The sequence below is a fragment of the Salvelinus namaycush genome, chromosome 13, assembly GCF_016432855.1.
Source record: "Salvelinus namaycush isolate Seneca chromosome 13, SaNama_1.0, whole genome shotgun sequence".
Classification (NCBI taxonomy): Eukaryota; Metazoa; Chordata; class Actinopteri; order Salmoniformes; family Salmonidae; genus Salvelinus; species Salvelinus namaycush.
In genome coordinates, this window is record NC_052319.1 from 24,926,422 (window position 1) to 24,942,840 (window position 16,419).

General features: G+C 40.8%; 1 protein-coding gene across 1 annotated transcript; it reads left to right on the forward strand.

Annotated features, from left to right (window-relative positions):
* Positions 1-117: 117 nt before the first annotated feature.
* On the forward strand, positions 118-16,419 carry tgfbr2l (transforming growth factor beta receptor-like). Its single transcript, XM_039006408.1, has 10 exons — positions 118-265; positions 7,785-7,935; positions 10,792-10,994; positions 11,214-11,377; positions 11,682-11,936; positions 12,047-12,223; positions 12,408-12,659; positions 14,007-14,148; positions 14,290-14,417; positions 15,672-16,419. Exons 1-10 carry the CDS (start codon positions 217-219, stop codon positions 15,933-15,935), a joined length of 1,785 nt encoding a protein of 594 aa, XP_038862336.1. The 5' UTR covers positions 118-216; the 3' UTR covers positions 15,936-16,419.

Sequence of the window (16,419 nt, forward strand, 5' to 3'; positions counted from 1 at the left end):
TCCTGGGCGGGTCCCTTAACACAGCTGGATGAAAAACATCTGGATCCGCCTACACGGAACTCCAGCCAAAAGCCCCGAGCCCAACCAGTTGTTTCACTGAATACGACTTCAATAAGCTAAATGAACGTCTATCTTACTACTCACGTTCCCAAATACATAGACAAATACAGTGCGACCACGACGTTTTAATCAGGTTATTTTTTTAATGTCAATATTATGGGGTGCTGGAGATTCTCGGCAGTGAATATTGTTCTTCTGTCTTTCTGTAAGTATTTTTTTATTCGCTTACTCACTCCGTATTCACTTTTAAGTTTTCAGTGTCCATTGTTTCTTCAATCTTGTGAAGGGGGAGGGGGATCAAATGTTTATTCAAGGGAGGTTCTGGTCGTGTAAAACAGATGCTCAAAACTTATATTTATGAAATGCGACTTTTCGTTTTCTTGCCCTTTCTTCAGTGGAAAAGTGACTTCGGTGTAATTTTCTCAATATCATATATGTGATGGAATAGCCTAATGCAAAAATAAATAAGTAAATAACTATAATTTCTTTCTTTCTTTTCTTCTGTGGATTTGTTTTAATAAAACAAATGTATTCACTGTAGCTTTATTAAATCAGTAGTTTTACCTCATGTAACATATAATTTGTATGTGCTCTACCTAGGTACTGTCCAACTAAATGATGTCGTGACAGTCACCTAAACTCAGTCAATAGTAGGAAGATACCTAAGAACCTCTGAAGGCACATAATAAAATGGAAATAACTGAACGATCCAAGTCATCCAATCTGGTGAAAAACATATTTCTGACACTTAACAGTTCTTTAGCTATGCCTGTTATTTATTATCAGCAGATGTTGAATGTTTAGAATAGAATTTCACTTGAAAGCACAGATTGTTTACTCTCATGTTCAGTGGTGCCACTATTAAGGGAATCTGAAGTAAACTTAACTAACTCTAACATTTGTCTCAAACAATTTCCCACAATAATTTCTGAAATTATTTGAATATGAAGTCAATAAGCTAAAACAACAACTTACAAACATTAGGGTTATTGTATTTAATTACATAAAAAACATATGAAACATTTTGCTCGAACAGGGCTTGATCATAACTTTGAATCAGAAGAAAATAACTAGTTAATTAGAACAAGAGTGTCAGTAGTTGTGATGATGAAACGATGTAATAGAACTTTGATGCAATGTGACCACATACATTTTTATACTGCTGCCATCTGTAATGGAAATTTCCAAACAGGAAATCGATTCTGAGGCTCAATTATCCCTGCTGCATGCAAACAGGGGCACTTCTCCTCAGGGAATACAAGATTGAAGCATAGATTGAGGAGGAGTTCGGAGCTCATGTAGAAACTGTATACCGAGAATTTGGGAAACTTCTCACTTCACCCATTTTATCTTTATTTAACTAGGCAAGTCAGTTAAGAACAAATTCTTATTTTCAATGATGGCCTAGGAACAGTGGGTTAACTGCCTTGTTCATGGGTAGAACGACAGATTTTTAACTTGTTGGGGATTCGATCTTGCAACCTTTCGGTTACTAGTCCAACGCTCTAACCATTAAGCTACCTGCTGCCCCAGTGTGTCCTCTAGAGGACTTACAAAGTTTCACACTTGATACTTACAAGTTATTTTGAGGAAGCAAAGTGACACAATACATAGATAAACTGTAGGTTGAGGAGGAGTACAGAGGTCATGTAAGTACTATAGAGGTAATGGTGAACTTCTCACATGTTATGAAGAAAATTAATCCTGGGCTATAGCACCAATTTATAACTCATTGACATTCCCACTATAGAACTTAGTAAGAGTTGAGCAAGTCTTCTTTTGAATTGTGTATGTATTTAACTTCTCACATTACCTATGTTCAGTGTGTGCGCTCTTGGGGACATAACAAGTTGCGTACTTACTGCTTGCTGGTGATATTCAGTGATATTGAGGGAGCGAAGTAGCACAGAGCACAATGAGTGCTGTGGCATGATGAGCTTTGTGTTGTGTTCTCTAGCCTGACCTTCCATCATCCCACATCAGCCCATAATGACAAGATTGTGATGACCTAAGCAGGCAAAAATAAGATGTAGAAATCCCCTTTATTCTCCGCCCCCCCCTCCTTCTCTCTGTGCCCAGCTTGTGAAGGCCACTGGGGACACATACAGACCCCTGTGTGTTCTTTTAGCCCCTGTTTGCATCCCAAATGTCACCCTATTCCCTACATAATGAACAACTTTTGACCTATGCCAAAAGTAGTGCACACTGCACTATATAGGGAATAATGTGCCATTTGGGACAAAACTTTTCATTGCTGGGTATGAGATAAGGGTCCTTTTAAAAATGACAACAGTGAATACTATGACCCTTATATGACCTCCGGCTTGGGAAAACCCTCTTATAGGTTTAGCTTCTTATTCTCATCCTTTGGCTTAGAGAAAATGGTTCCAAAAGGATTATTCAGCTCTCCCCATAGGATAACCCTTTCTGGTTCCAGGTAGAACTCTTTTTGGTTCTAGGCAGAACCCTTTTGGGTTCCATGTAGAACTGTCTGTAGAAAGCGCTCTACATGGAACACAAAAGAGTTCTATCTGGAATCAAAAGGGTTTGACTTGGAACCAAAAAGTGTTCTTCAAATGGTCCTCCTATGGAGACAGCCGAAGAACCCTTTTAGATTATAGATATAATATTTTTTTCTAAGAGTGTACAATAAGATGGCTACAATAAGATGCTTCACTTGGACTTGTAGGTCAGAGAAATGTATCTAATGCAATTTTCATATCTCTCTCATGTGTTTTTATTTTGATGTTATGGATATTGACAAATGTATTGTGTTGTGCTTATTGAGGTCCAGTTTTAAGACTGGACTAAATCACATAATTGTTAGAACTACAGTACCTGGCTGCGTAAATGTTATTTATTGTTTGAGACTAGGCGGGGTCCCTCAAAAGGACGTACGTTCATTACACCTGGGTAATTTAATTGTGTTCTTGTCTATTTAATCAGGAAATACTTTCCTTTTGAGTCCTGTGGAGAGGAATTGCAGCATGCTGCGTCAATAATGGGGAGATTGGTTGGTGTAGAATGGGCCAACTAGTGGCCTGGTTTGGTTACTACGCTTGGTGGGGGTCAGCTGAGATTCTGTCACTTATAAAACCAAAGGCTGACTGTTTTGAAGCAAGATTTTTCGCATGGTCAAATGAACATTGCACAAACATGGACTATAGGATGACATCAATATGTTTTCTCTGGAAAAGGGGACAAAATAAATGAGAGTGTAGAGAGTTTTGTTTTTCTTATTTACCCATAACAGGCAAACTGTTGTATGTTTTGGTGTTGTCTGGTCTTCTACAAGAGAGATCAAGACGATATTCAGAAAACATTTGACTCTATAGAGGTCACATTTTTACAGTTACCGTATGTATTTGATATTTTTAAAACCATCAAACGTTCAGCTCTCCCGCTGTGTCTGTGGTTATTTGTATATGTAAACTCATAGAAATAGAGTCACAGATCCACCCATTACAGACCGATTGACTTGCATTTGGATGCCAATTCTAGTCATTCTATTTCTATGGGTAAACTGATAGGGAACCAGGGAGAGTTAGTTGAGACCTGAGGCTGAAACTGAAAAGCAAATAAATGCAGCCAACATCCCTGGGCCTCCCGGCTGTAAGCATGCAGCAGAGCAGTTGGATTTCCCATAAGACACACACGCAAAAAAAAGACACAAAGGGGCTGAGCTTCAAACTTGGCTCACGCCGAAACTTCTGGCTTCAATTTATTTCTGGAGCAGTCACTGCTGATTTTAATTAGTTGAAAGTTTACGTTGAAAGTTTTTGCTTAGCCAGCCTTTTTAGTTTTTCTTTTCTTTTTTCTTCACCCTTTCTCCTTTGTCTTTTTTCTTTTGTGTGTGTGTGTGTGTGTGTGTGTGTGTGTGTGTGTGTGTGTGTGTGTGTATATATATTTTGTTGGTTGGCATTGGCCAACATCTGGAAGCCTTCGTGAAATATGTGTACAGCTTCTTTTAATGTTTGCGTAGTTTTGTTAGATCACCATCCCCCTGGGAGTGAAAAAATCCCTCATCATCTGGCTTTAATCAGCCATTAATATTGTTGTGATGTGGCAACACAGCACAAGGAGGGGACGGCAGATACAAGATGCGTGGGAAGGAACGCTCACAATGCTTTCTAGAGCCTGTGTCAAACCAATGCAGCACAGCCCCCCCCACCCCCATTCAAACCTGGGTCAAATACATATTCGCTGTGTTCAATTTTTCAATCAAACACTAATTTTAAAACGTTTTCAAAATATATTACAAATACAACTTGAGTATTGGCCATACAATACAATATAGAAAATATTGCAATGACTATGTTGAATAACTACTATACTGAGAAAAAATATAAACACAACATGTAAAGTGTTGGTCTCATGTTTCATGAGCTGAAATAGCACAAAAAGCTTGTTTTTCTAAAATGTTGTGCACAAATTTGTTTACAACCCTCTTAGTGAGCATTTCTCCTTTGCCAAGATAATCCATCCACCTGACAGGTGTGGCATATCAAGAAACGGATTAAACAGGTGCACATTGTGCTGAGGACAAAAAAAGTTTTGAGGGAGCATGCAAATGAAATGCTGACTGCAGGAATGTCCACCAGAGCAGTTGCCAGAGAACTGAATGTTCATTTCTCTACCATAAGCCGCCTCCAACGTCGTTTTAGAGAATTTGGCAGTACATCCAACCGGCCTCACAACCGCAGACCATGTGTAACCACGCCAGCCCAGGACGTCCACATCTGGCTTCTTCACCAGCGGGATCGTCTGAGACCAGCCACCCGGAAAGTTGATGAAACTGTGGGTTTACACAAACTATCAGAAACCATCTTAGGGAAGCTCATCTGCATGCTCGTCGTCCTCACCGGGTTATTGACCTGACTGCAGTTCGTTGTTGTAACCGACTTCAGTGGGAAAATGCTCAACTTCGGTGGCCACTGGTATGCTGGAGAAGTTTCAACTGTACGGTGTCCCCCCGGCGGGACGGTTGAGCTAACGTAGGCTAATGTGATTAGCATGAGGTTGTAAGTAACAAAAACATTTCCCAGGACATAGACATATCTGATATGGGCAGAAAGCTTAAATCCTTATTCATCTAACTGCACTCTCCAATTTACAGTAGCTATTACAGTGAAAGAATACCATGCTATTATTTGAGGAAAGTGCACAATTATGAACTTGAAAAGGTATTAATACACCAATTAGGCCCATTTTGCAGTCTTGATACAACATTTTGAACAGACATGCAATGGTTCATTGGATCAGTCTAAAACTTTGCACAAAAAGTGGCCAAAATATAAATTGTGCCTGGGCTGGAATAATACATTATGGCCTTTTTCTTGCATTTCAAAGATGATGGTACAGTGTATTATCTTTGTATTATCTTCTACCAGATCTAATGTGTTATATTCTCCTACATTAATTTCAAATTTCCACAAACTTCTACGTGTTGCCTTTCAAATGGTATCAAGAATATGCATATCCTTGCTTCAGGTCCTGAGCTACAGGCAGTTAGATTTAGGTATGTCATTTTAGGCGAAAATTGAAAAAAGGGTTGGATTCTTAAGAGGTTTTTAAGGTATCTGTGGCCAACAGATGCATATCTGTATTCCCAGTCATGTGAAATCCGTAGGTTAGGGCCTAATGAATTTATTAAAATTGACTGATTTCCTTATATGAACTGTAACTCAGTAAAATCTTTGAAATTGTTACATGTTGCGTTTAATATTTTTGTTCAGTGTAGTAACCAGTAACTACTGAAGCTTCAGCTTCCAGCTGTTCTTGGTAGGCCTACTGCTGGTGGGGATTGAACAATGCATTGCATGTGGTTTGGAAGCTGCCTCAAAGTACAGGCATTGAGTAAAACAAACCCAATGTATTTGTATGTATTATGGATCCCCATTAGCTGGTGCCAAGGCAGCAGCTACTTTTTCTGGGGTCCAGCAAAATTAAGGCAGTGTATACAATTTTAAAAACATTACAATACATTCAGACTGTGTGCCTTCAGGCCCCTACTCCACCACTACCACATATATACAGTACAAAATCCATGTGTACGTGTGTGTATAGTGCGTATGCTATCGTGTGTGTGTGTGTGTATGCGCCTATGTTTGTGTTGCTTCACAGTCCCCGCTGTTCCATAAGGTGTTTTTAAATAAATCAAATTTTACTGCTTGCATGAGTTACTTGATGTGGAATAGAGTTCCATGTAGTCATGGCTATATTTAGTTCTGTGCGCCTTCCATAGTCTGTTCGGGCCTGTGAAGATACCTCTTGTGGCATGTCTTGTGGGGTATGCATGGGTGTTCGAGCTATGCGCTAATAGTTCAAACAGACAGCTCGGTGCATTCAACATGTGCATTCAACACCTCTCATAAATACAAGCCGTGATGAAGTCAATCTCTCCTCCACTTTGAGCAAGGAGAGATTGACATGCATATTATTAATATTAGCTCTATGTGTACATCCAAAGGCCAGCTGTGCTGCCCTGTTCTGAACCAATTGATATTTTCCTAAGTCCTTTTTTGTGGCACCTGACCACACGACTAAATAGTAGTAGTAGTGCCTTGTTGACAGTGCTGTCAAGAAGGTAGAGCAGCGCCTTATCATAGACATACTTCTCCCCATCTTAGCTACTGTTTTATCAATACATTTTGACCATAACAGTTTACAATCCAGGGTAACTCCAAGCAGTTTAGTAACCTCAACTTGCTCAATTTCCACATAATTTATTACAAAATTTAGTTGAGGTTTAGGGTTTAGTGAATGATTTGTCCCAAATATAATGCTTTTAGTTTAAGAAATATTTAGGACTAATTTATTCCTTGCCACCCACTCTGAAACTAACTGCAACTCTTTGTTAAGTGTTGCAGTCATTTCAGTCACTGTAGTAGCTGACATGTATAGTGTTGAGTCATCCGCATACATAGACACTCTGGCTTTCCTCAAAGCCAGTGGCAATTCATTAGTAAAGATTGAAAAATGTAATGGGCCTAGACAGCTGCCTTGGGGAATTCCTGATTCTAACTGGATTATGTTGGAGAGGCTTCCAAGAACACCCTCTGTGTTCTGTTTGACAGGTAACTCTTTATCAACAATATAGCAGGGGGTGTAAAGCCATAAGACATAAGTTTTGCCAGCATCAGACTATGATTGATAATGTCGAAGGCCGCACTGAAGTCTAACAAAACAGCCCCCACAATCTTTTTATCATCAATTTCTCTCAGCCAATGTCTGCAGACCTTCATACATAATGGATATCCTATCCCTGTCCTTGACTTCAAGCATTTTGGATGCACACCTCCCCTTCACTAGATGAACCCGAACTGAGTCTGCAATATTATCTAATGTAGCTTGTCACAATAAAGAGGGTGCGCTCTAAACAGCAGCACATTTGGCAGATTGGTGTCCTAAGAGCCATATATAGTACACATGTAAAGTATAGGCCTAGGGCTCGATTCAATCCGTAATGCTGAAGATCTTTGCTCCAGCGTGATAGAAATTTAAAGGCAATATTTCTGTGTCAGCAGAGACTTCATTCACGGTAAATGCTGCATTATGTCGGCTCAATCGGAAATTACCTTTAAATTTCAATCGCGCTATAATCCTGAACTTTGGCAATACGCATTGAATCAAGCCTAGTCTATGGTTCTGTTTTGTGCCAGTCATTTTATTCAAAGCCAGAAGTGATTTGTTCTGATTAGTGTTTGTGTGTGTGTATTCCACAGGTCTTCCTATCCTCTCCTTCACACACATCAAGACCAACCTGTGTAAGTGGTGTGACTACTCCAGCCCTATCTGTGAGGACAGTGTGTGTTATACCAACTGCTCCCTTTCCTCCTTCTGTGCTCTGAGTGAAGAGATCTGCATTGCAATATGGTAAGTGTGAAGTGTTTCATCAAAGGACTATCTCCCAAGTTCAAGTTTATTTGCCATATACAGTATAATAAATGAGTATTTTGCACCAGAGCTCTCACTCTCACATTAAAAACATAAAAAATATTTTAAAAATACAGTACCAGTCAAATGTTTGGACACACCTACTCATTCAAGGGTTTTTATTTATTTTTACTATTTTCTACATTGTAGAATAATAGTGAAGACATCAAAACTCTGAAATAACACATTTGGAATCATGTAGTAACCAAAAAAGTGTTTAACAAATCCAAATATATTTTGAGATTCTTCAAAGTAGCCACCCTTTGCCTTAACGACAGCTTTGTACACTCTTGGCATTCTCTCAACCAGCTTCATGAGGAATGCTTTTCCCACATATGCTGAGCACTTGTTGGCTGCTTTTCCTTCACTCTGCGGTCCAACTCATCCCAAATCATCTCAATTGGGTTGAGGCCGGGTGATTGTGGAGGCCAGGTCATCTGATGCAGCACCCCATCACTCTCCTTCTTGGTCAAATAGCCCTTACACAGTCTGGAGGTGTGTTTTGGGTCATTGTCCTGTTGAAAAACAAATGTTAGTCCCACTAAGCGCAAACCAGATGGGATGGTGTATCACTGCAGAATGCTGTGGTAGCCAAGCTGGTTAAGTGTGCCTTGATTTCTAAATAAATCACAGACAGTGTCACCAGCAAAGCACCCCCACACCATCCCTCCTCCTCCATGCTTCACGGTGGGAACCACACAGGCGGAAATAATCCGTTCACCTATTCTGCGTCTCACAAAGACACGGCGGTTGGAACCACAAATCTCAAATTTGCACTCATCAGACCAAAGAACAGATTTCCACCAGTCTAATGTCCAGTGCTCGTGTTTCTTGGCCCAAGCAAGTCTCTTGTTGTTATTGGTGTCATTTAGTAGTGGTTTCTTTGCAGCAATTCAACCATGAAGGCCTGATTCCTCTGAACAGTTGATGTTGAGATGTGTCTGTTACTTGAACTCGGTGAAGTATTTATTTGGGCTGCAATCTGAGGTGCAGTTAACTCTAATGAACTTATCCTCTGCAGCAGAGATAACTCTGGGTCTTCCTTTCCTGTGGCGGTCCTCGTGAGAGCCAGTTTCATCATAGTGCTTGATGGTTTTTGCAACTGCACTTCAAGAAACGTTCAAAGTTCTTGAAATGTTCCTAATTGACTGACGTTCATGTCTTAAAGTAATGATGGACTGTCATTTCTCTTTGCTTATTTGAGCTGTTCTTGACAAAATACGGACTTGGTCTTTTACCAAATAGGGCTATCTTCTGTATACCCCCCCTACCTTGTCACAACACAACTGATTGGCTCAAATGCATTAAGAAGGAAAGAAATTCCACAAATTAACTTTTAACAAGGCACATCTGTTCATTGAAATGCATTCCAAGTGACTACCCCATGAATCTGGTTGAGAGAATGCCAAGAATGTGCAAAGCTGTCATCAAGGCAAAGGGTGGCTACTTTGAAGAATCTCAAATATAAAATATATTTTGATTTGTTTAACACTTTTTTGGTTACTACATGATTCCATGTGTATTATTTCAAAGTGTTGATGTCTTCACTATTATTCTACAATGTAGAAAATAGTAAAAATAAAGAAAAACCCTTGAATGAGTAGGTGTGTCCAAATTTTTGACTGGTACTGTACAGTATATACAACTAGTAATATTTATCTGGTTTAGCTGATAGCTTCCCATTCTATAAAATATATTTTGACAAGGTATATTTCCCAATATACTCCCTCACTGGACTGTTATGCTCCTCTACTTTAATAATTATCCTCATCATGACAATAATTCTTGAACTCTCAGTAAACAGGATATATAGCTGATCCACATGTTTTGTCTGTGTATCCCAGACAAAACAAATGTTGCTCCTAAACATTAATGGAACTGTATGATGAGTTTCTTTAATGAACGATACTGATAAGAAATGATGATGAGTGGTGAGTGTGGTGAGTGGGATATTTGCTATGTTTGTGATGAGGAGGACAAAGTTCATTTTGGCTTTATTTGAATGTTGCTCACCGTCTGGTATGCTGGGCCCCAGTGGTCAAACCTCTACAGCAGGGAGGGCACCCTGTTAAAATTTAACTTAGGGCCCCAAAAAGGCTAGGTCCGGCCCTGACTGCATGTTTGGGTATGGATGTCAGAATGCAGAACCGTGACTGTGGCCCATCGTGATGAGTTTTGTGGCCCCCGCCCCCATAAAAATTGCCGATCCCTGCTCTACAGTAATAAAGAGAGGGTCCTTGATCGCAGTCAAAAGTAGTGCACTTTATAGGGAATAGTGTGCCGTTTGGTACACATTCTTGATCTTAGTTCCTCCCCTCATAGGAAGTCTATCTACTGACCTCTGAATGACAGAGATAGTGTCCCAAATGGCACCCTATTCCCTATATAGTGCACTACTTTTGACCAGAGCACTATGGGCATGTAATGTGGGACATATCCGAATTGGAAGACACTGGTGTTATTAAGACTGGTGTTGTTGTTGGCAGGATACAAAGGTAGATTGGATTGACCATTTGTATAAAAAAAACTTCCAATCCACTCTAGCAAATACATACAGTACAATAACCAATCCAAACAAAACCACAAAGTAAAACGTCAACTATAGGCTTTCCCAGAGACATTTTCCTATTGTAAAATGTCTAACTAAATTCAGTTTACTAGTTTGATAAGTAACTTTATAATTGATCTGTGGAAATGTAAGTAATTCACTTTGTGTTTGAATGTGGGTGCGTGCATGTGAGTGTATGACTGCGTGTACAGCTTTAACATCTGTTAGTGTCTTCATCTGTGTCCCAGGCGGAAGGACAATGAGAGTATGAGTGTGAAGACGTTATGCCACCAGCCCCAGCAGCCACTGGAGAATATCATGTTGTCAAACTACTCCTCCAACGAGTGTGTGATGGCTCCTCAGCCCTCTGAGGATGGGGTCCTGTTCGTTTGTGGCTGCCTGGGAGAACACGAGTGCAACGATAAGCTTATATTCGACAAGGGCTACAATGGTAACATCACTTGTTTTACTCTGGAACCAGGCAGTACATGGTGCAACCAGAACATTTTAATTTGAAACAGATTAATTTACAATTGTATATTAATAAAAAATGCAACGTGAGGAAAAATAGGCATTTATAATGTAAATACAAAATGTAGTAGTAGTAATGTATACTAACCTATGATCCGATTCCATGTTGTCTTCACATTGTTTTTAAATGTGTCCTCAGATTTTTCCAAGCTCAAGAGTAAAGATGTGATTCCAGTGGTGGTGATCAGCCTGGTCCCTCCCTTTTTAGTGGCTATCATCGCTACCATGGCTTTCTACCTGTACCGTACCAGACAGCCCGGCAAGCAGCCCAAAGACTGGGCTCCCAAACGCACACACTACCAGGTAGGTGGATCTACCAGGTATGGAAAAATATACTCTGAGACCCAAATGGCACCCTATTCCCTACAACATAGTGCACTACTTTTGACCAGAGCCCATAGGTCCCTGGTAAAAAGTAATGCACTATATAGGGAATAGGGTGCCATTTGGGACACCGCCATAACCAACTGGAAGCTTTTCATTTATTGTCATGTAGCTACAGTACATTACAGTTTGTGAAAAGGTGTAAAATAATCCCTTATGGGATGGGTAGCTAAAGGCCACTTGATACGTAACTAAAAATATAATTCATGAATTAATTTACCAGGCCTTGGACATCCCAGAGGGACTCAGTGGGGAGGCCATCACCGGCGGTGAGGACTGCCATGGCAAGCTGTCAGCCATCAATAGCGACGCTACATCTGACATGTCTCCCGTCCGGGCCCATAACTTCAACCACAGCACCGAGCAGCTACCCATCCAGCTAGAAGCCTTGGTGGGGAAAGGGAGGTTTGCTGAGGTGTGGCGGGCCAGGCTCCACCACCAGGCAGCTGGTTCTCAGTATGAGACGGTGGCAGTGAAGGTGATGGTTTTCCCTCTTCCCTTTTTTCTCACCCCCCCATTTTTTCTGTAGTTTTTTGTGTCATTTTCATGTGATATAATACTTTGAATAAATGTTTATTTGATTTGAAGATCTTCCCGTCTGTCGAGTATGTGTCCTGGAGCAACGAGAGGGCCATCTTCTCTGACGCCAACCTGGAGCATGAAAATGTGGTTCAATTCCTGACAGCAGAGGAGCGAGGGCCCTCCGGCTCCCCTCAGAGGCAGTACTGGCTGGTCATGGCCTACCACGGCCTGGGAAACCTACAGGTTAGTTTGATTTAGCTTTTTTTTTGTTTATTGCTAGGTTGATTAAGTGTATATTGTTGTTATATGGTGCAGTAGAAGACTAGAAGAGATAACTAGTAAATTTTATTGTACATACAATTTCATAAAAATGTTGTCAAATAATCCTGTGAGGGATGGGTCACTAAATGGGTCATTCATTCATTAGGACTTCCTGGCAGGCCATGTGTTGAGCTGGGCTGAGCTGTGTGCTATGGCTGGGTCGGTGGCTCGAGGATTGGCCCACCTCCACAGTGACACCACCCCTTGTGGGATCCCCAAGGTGCCGGTGGCCCACCGTGATCTGAAGAGCAGCAACATCGTGGTGAAGAGCCGGAGAGAGTGTGCCCTCTGTGACTTTGGTCTGGCTCTGAGACTGGACCTCTCCCTCACCGTGGATGACTTTGCCAACAGTGGCCAGGTAAGGTGGAACAGGTGAAATTAAAAGTAGTTAATTAAAAAAAAAGTAGTTGCTAAGGGAACCTGTATCAGTGTTCCACTCTAGCTAAAGCGACTAAGCAGTAGGCCTATGCATGCTGCCTTCTGACATAACTACTGTATCTGAGAGAATTATTATGGAAAATAACAACATATTAAATTGTAGAGTTGTGGTTGAATGCCCACTTGAATAAAAACTATGCTATATGAATGAAATTGTATTACAAAGCCGTGCTAAAACCAGAATGAATCAGAAGGCCCTTCGTGTAGTGTTAATTTGTTTAACTTCTCTGGGATATGTAGGACGCTAACGTCCCACTTGGCCAAAAGCCAGTAAAAATGCAGAGCGCCAAATTCAAATAAATTACTATAAAAATCAAACTTTCATGAAATCACACATGAAAGATACCAAATTAAAGCTACACTGGTTGTGAATCCAGCCAACATGTCAGAATTCAAATAGGCTTTTCGGCGAAAGCAAATGATGCTATTATCTGAGGATAGCACCATAGTAAACAAAGAGAGAGAAGCATATTTCAACCCTGCAGGCGCGACACAAAACGCAGAAATAAAAATATAATTCATGCCTTACCTTTGACGAGCTTCTGTTGTTGGCACTCCAATATGTCCCATAAACATCACAAATGGTCCTTTTGTTCGATTAATTCCGTCAATATATCCAAAATGTCAATTTATTTGGAGCGTTTGATCCAGAAAAACACCGGTTCCAACTTGTGAAACGTGACTACAAAATATCTCAAAAGTTACCTGTAAACTTTGCCAAAACATTTCAAACTACTTTTGTAATACAACTTTAGGTATTTTTTAACGTAAATAATCGATACAATTGAAGACGGGATGATCTGTGTTCAATACAGGATTAAAACAAACTGTAGCTAGCTTTCTGGTCACGCGCCTCTAACAAACAGTACACAACAAGTGACCCTCGTTCAAAATGGCCGTACTTCTTCATTACACAAAGGAAAAAACCTCGACCAATTTCTAAAGACTGTTGACATCATCAATTAGAAATCTGGATTCCCAATGAAAATCCATTGAAAAGAGAGTGACCTCAAAAAAATAAAAATTTGAATGGTTTGTCCTCGGGGTTTCGCCTGCTAAATAAGTTCTGTTATACTCACAGACATGATTCAAACAGTTTTAGAAACTTCAGAGTGATTTCTATCCAAATCTACTAACAATATGCATATCTTATCTTCTGGGGATGAGTAGCTGGCAGTTAAATTTGGGTATGCTTTTCATCCAAACGTGAAAATGCTGCCCCCTATCCTAGAGAAGTTAAGCTACTGTCACTGTCCTTGTTGTCCAGGTGGGTACAGCTCGCTACATGGCCCCTGAGGTGTTGGAGTCCAGAGTGAATCTGGAGGATCTGGAGGCCTTTAAACAGATGGATGTCTACTCCATGGCCCTGGTCCTCTGGGAAATGGTGTCCCGCTGTGAAGTCATAGGAGGTACAATAAGCTATTCTATTATGGGCCAAGTCAGCAGTAAATGTTCGTAACTCAGACTTTGATGAAAGTAGCATTGTCTGTAAATGTAGAATAGATGATAAATAACAAAGGATTTACAGTGTGTTTCCTGTATTTTCATAGAGGTTAAGAGTTACGAGCCGCCGTTTGGCTCTAAGGTGTGTGACCAGCCGTGTGTGGACAGCATGAGGGACCTGGTCCTGAGGGACAGAGGCAGACCTGAGATACCCACCAGCTGGACAACACATCAGGTAAACTGTTTCCAAACGTCTGAAGGTACCACGTTCATCTGTACAAACAATAGTACGCAAGTATAAACACCATGGGACCACACAGCCGTCATACCGCTCAGGAATGAGACACGTTCTGTCTCCTAGAGATTAACGTACTTTGGTGCGAGAAGTGCAAATCAATCCCAGAACAACAGCAAAGGACCTTGTGAAGATGCTGGAGGAAACAGGTACAAAAGTATCTATATCCACAGTAAAATGAGTCCTATATCGACATAACCTGAAAGGCCGCTCAGCAAGGAAGAAGCCACTGCTCCAAAACCGCCATAAAAAAGCCAGACTACGGTTTGCAACTGCACATGGGGACGAAGATCGTACTTTTTGGAGAAATGTCCTCTGGTCTGATGAAACAAAAATAGAACTGTTTGGCCATAATCACCATCTTTATGTTTGGAGGAAAAAGGGGGAGATTTGCAAGCCAAAGAACACCATCCCAACCGTGAAGAACAGGGGTGGCAGCATCATGTTGTGGGGGTGCTTTACTGCAGAAGGGACTGGTGCACTTCACAAAATAGATGGCATCATGAGGCAGGAAAATTATGTGGATATATTGAAGCATCATCTCAAGACATCAGTCAGGAAGTTAAAGCTTGGTTGCAAATGGGTCTTCCAAATCGACAATGACTCCAAGCATACTTTCAAAGTTGTGGCAAAATGGCTTAAGGACAACAAAGTCAAGGTATTAGAGTGGCCATCACAAAGCCCTGACCTCAATCCTATAGAAAATTTGTGGGCAGAACTAAAACAAACGTGTGCGAGCATGGAGGCCTACAAACCTGACTCAGTTATCCAGCTCTGTCAGGAGGAATGGGCCTAAATTCACCCAACTTATTGTGGGAAGCTTGTGGAAGGCTACCCGAAACGTTTAACCCAAGTTAAACAATTTAAAGGCAATGCTTCCAAATACTAATTGAGTGTATGTAAACTTCTGACCCACTGGGAATGTGATGAAAGAAATAAAAGCTGAAAGAAATAATTCTCTCTACTATTATTCTGACATTTCACATTCTTAAAATAAATTGGTGATCTTAACTGACCCAAGACAGGGAATTTTTACTAGGAATGTCAGGAATTGTGAAAAACTGAGTTAATGTATTTGGCTAAGGTGTATGTAAACTTCTGACTTCAACTGTATACATTCACTTTTTACTTCCTTGAACCCAACGCTGGTTGTCAATAATCAAACCTTCCTGGTATTGCTCTTCCATACTGCAGGGGATGAATCTGCTGTGTGCCACAATCACTGAGTGTTGGGACCATGACCCAGAGGCCAGGCTCACAGCCCACTGTGTGGTGGAGCGCTTTGGAAGTCTCGAAGAGGAGATGGAGCAGGGGGTGTTAGATGCTGTCAACAACAGCCAGGAGTGTCCTCCCTCTGACACCTTCCCTGACTCCACCGGCTGTGATGTGGACCCTCTGGCCCCTGAAACAGATACAGAGGGGACCCTCATCCCTGGGCAGATAAGTGAGATATTATAAGGAGGACTTAAACTCGATCACCAAAAAGAGACACATCTTTGTATGATAGATTGAAGGCACTCTACCCTATGAACAAAGAGGAAAAAAGACACATTTTTCTATGATAGATTGTATCATTTGAAGGAGCTGGTCTCCGGATTGATTTGTAATATAACCTTTATGAAGTGTCTTATGAATGCACTTATGAACTTTTGCCACTGAAGAGATATTCTTTCTGCCCCTTGGAAAGTTGTGTGTACAGGATTCAGGGAACAGAGCAAACAAGCAGACCACAAATCATTATCCCAACTTCACTATCACACTGTAACATGTCAATTTTACAAATAACTCAAAAAGCAGATTAGTTTCCAAATCTGAAGTAGATACATCCTGTAATGAATGATCACATGGATCTGTTCTAAATGCAGGTTGACGTTTATTTTCATGAGTCTTGTCCTGGAGGCAGAACTGATCTATTTCCGCTTAGATAGGCCAGCTGCAAAGA

What these genes read in the sequence shown, in the direction of transcription:
- tgfbr2l (XM_039006408.1), top strand. Translation starts at nt 217, where the DNA reads ATGGGGTGCTGGAGATTCTCGGCAGTGAATATTGTTCTTCTGTCTTTC. An exon ending in ACGGCCTGGGAAACCTACAG is followed by an intron (nt 12,224 to 12,407) that starts GTTAGTTTGATT and finishes TTCATTCATTAG; the next exon opens with GACTTCCTGGCAGGCCATGT. An exon ending in ACTTTGCCAACAGTGGCCAG is followed by an intron (nt 12,660 to 14,006) that starts GTAAGGTGGAAC and finishes CTTGTTGTCCAG; the next exon opens with GTGGGTACAGCTCGCTACAT.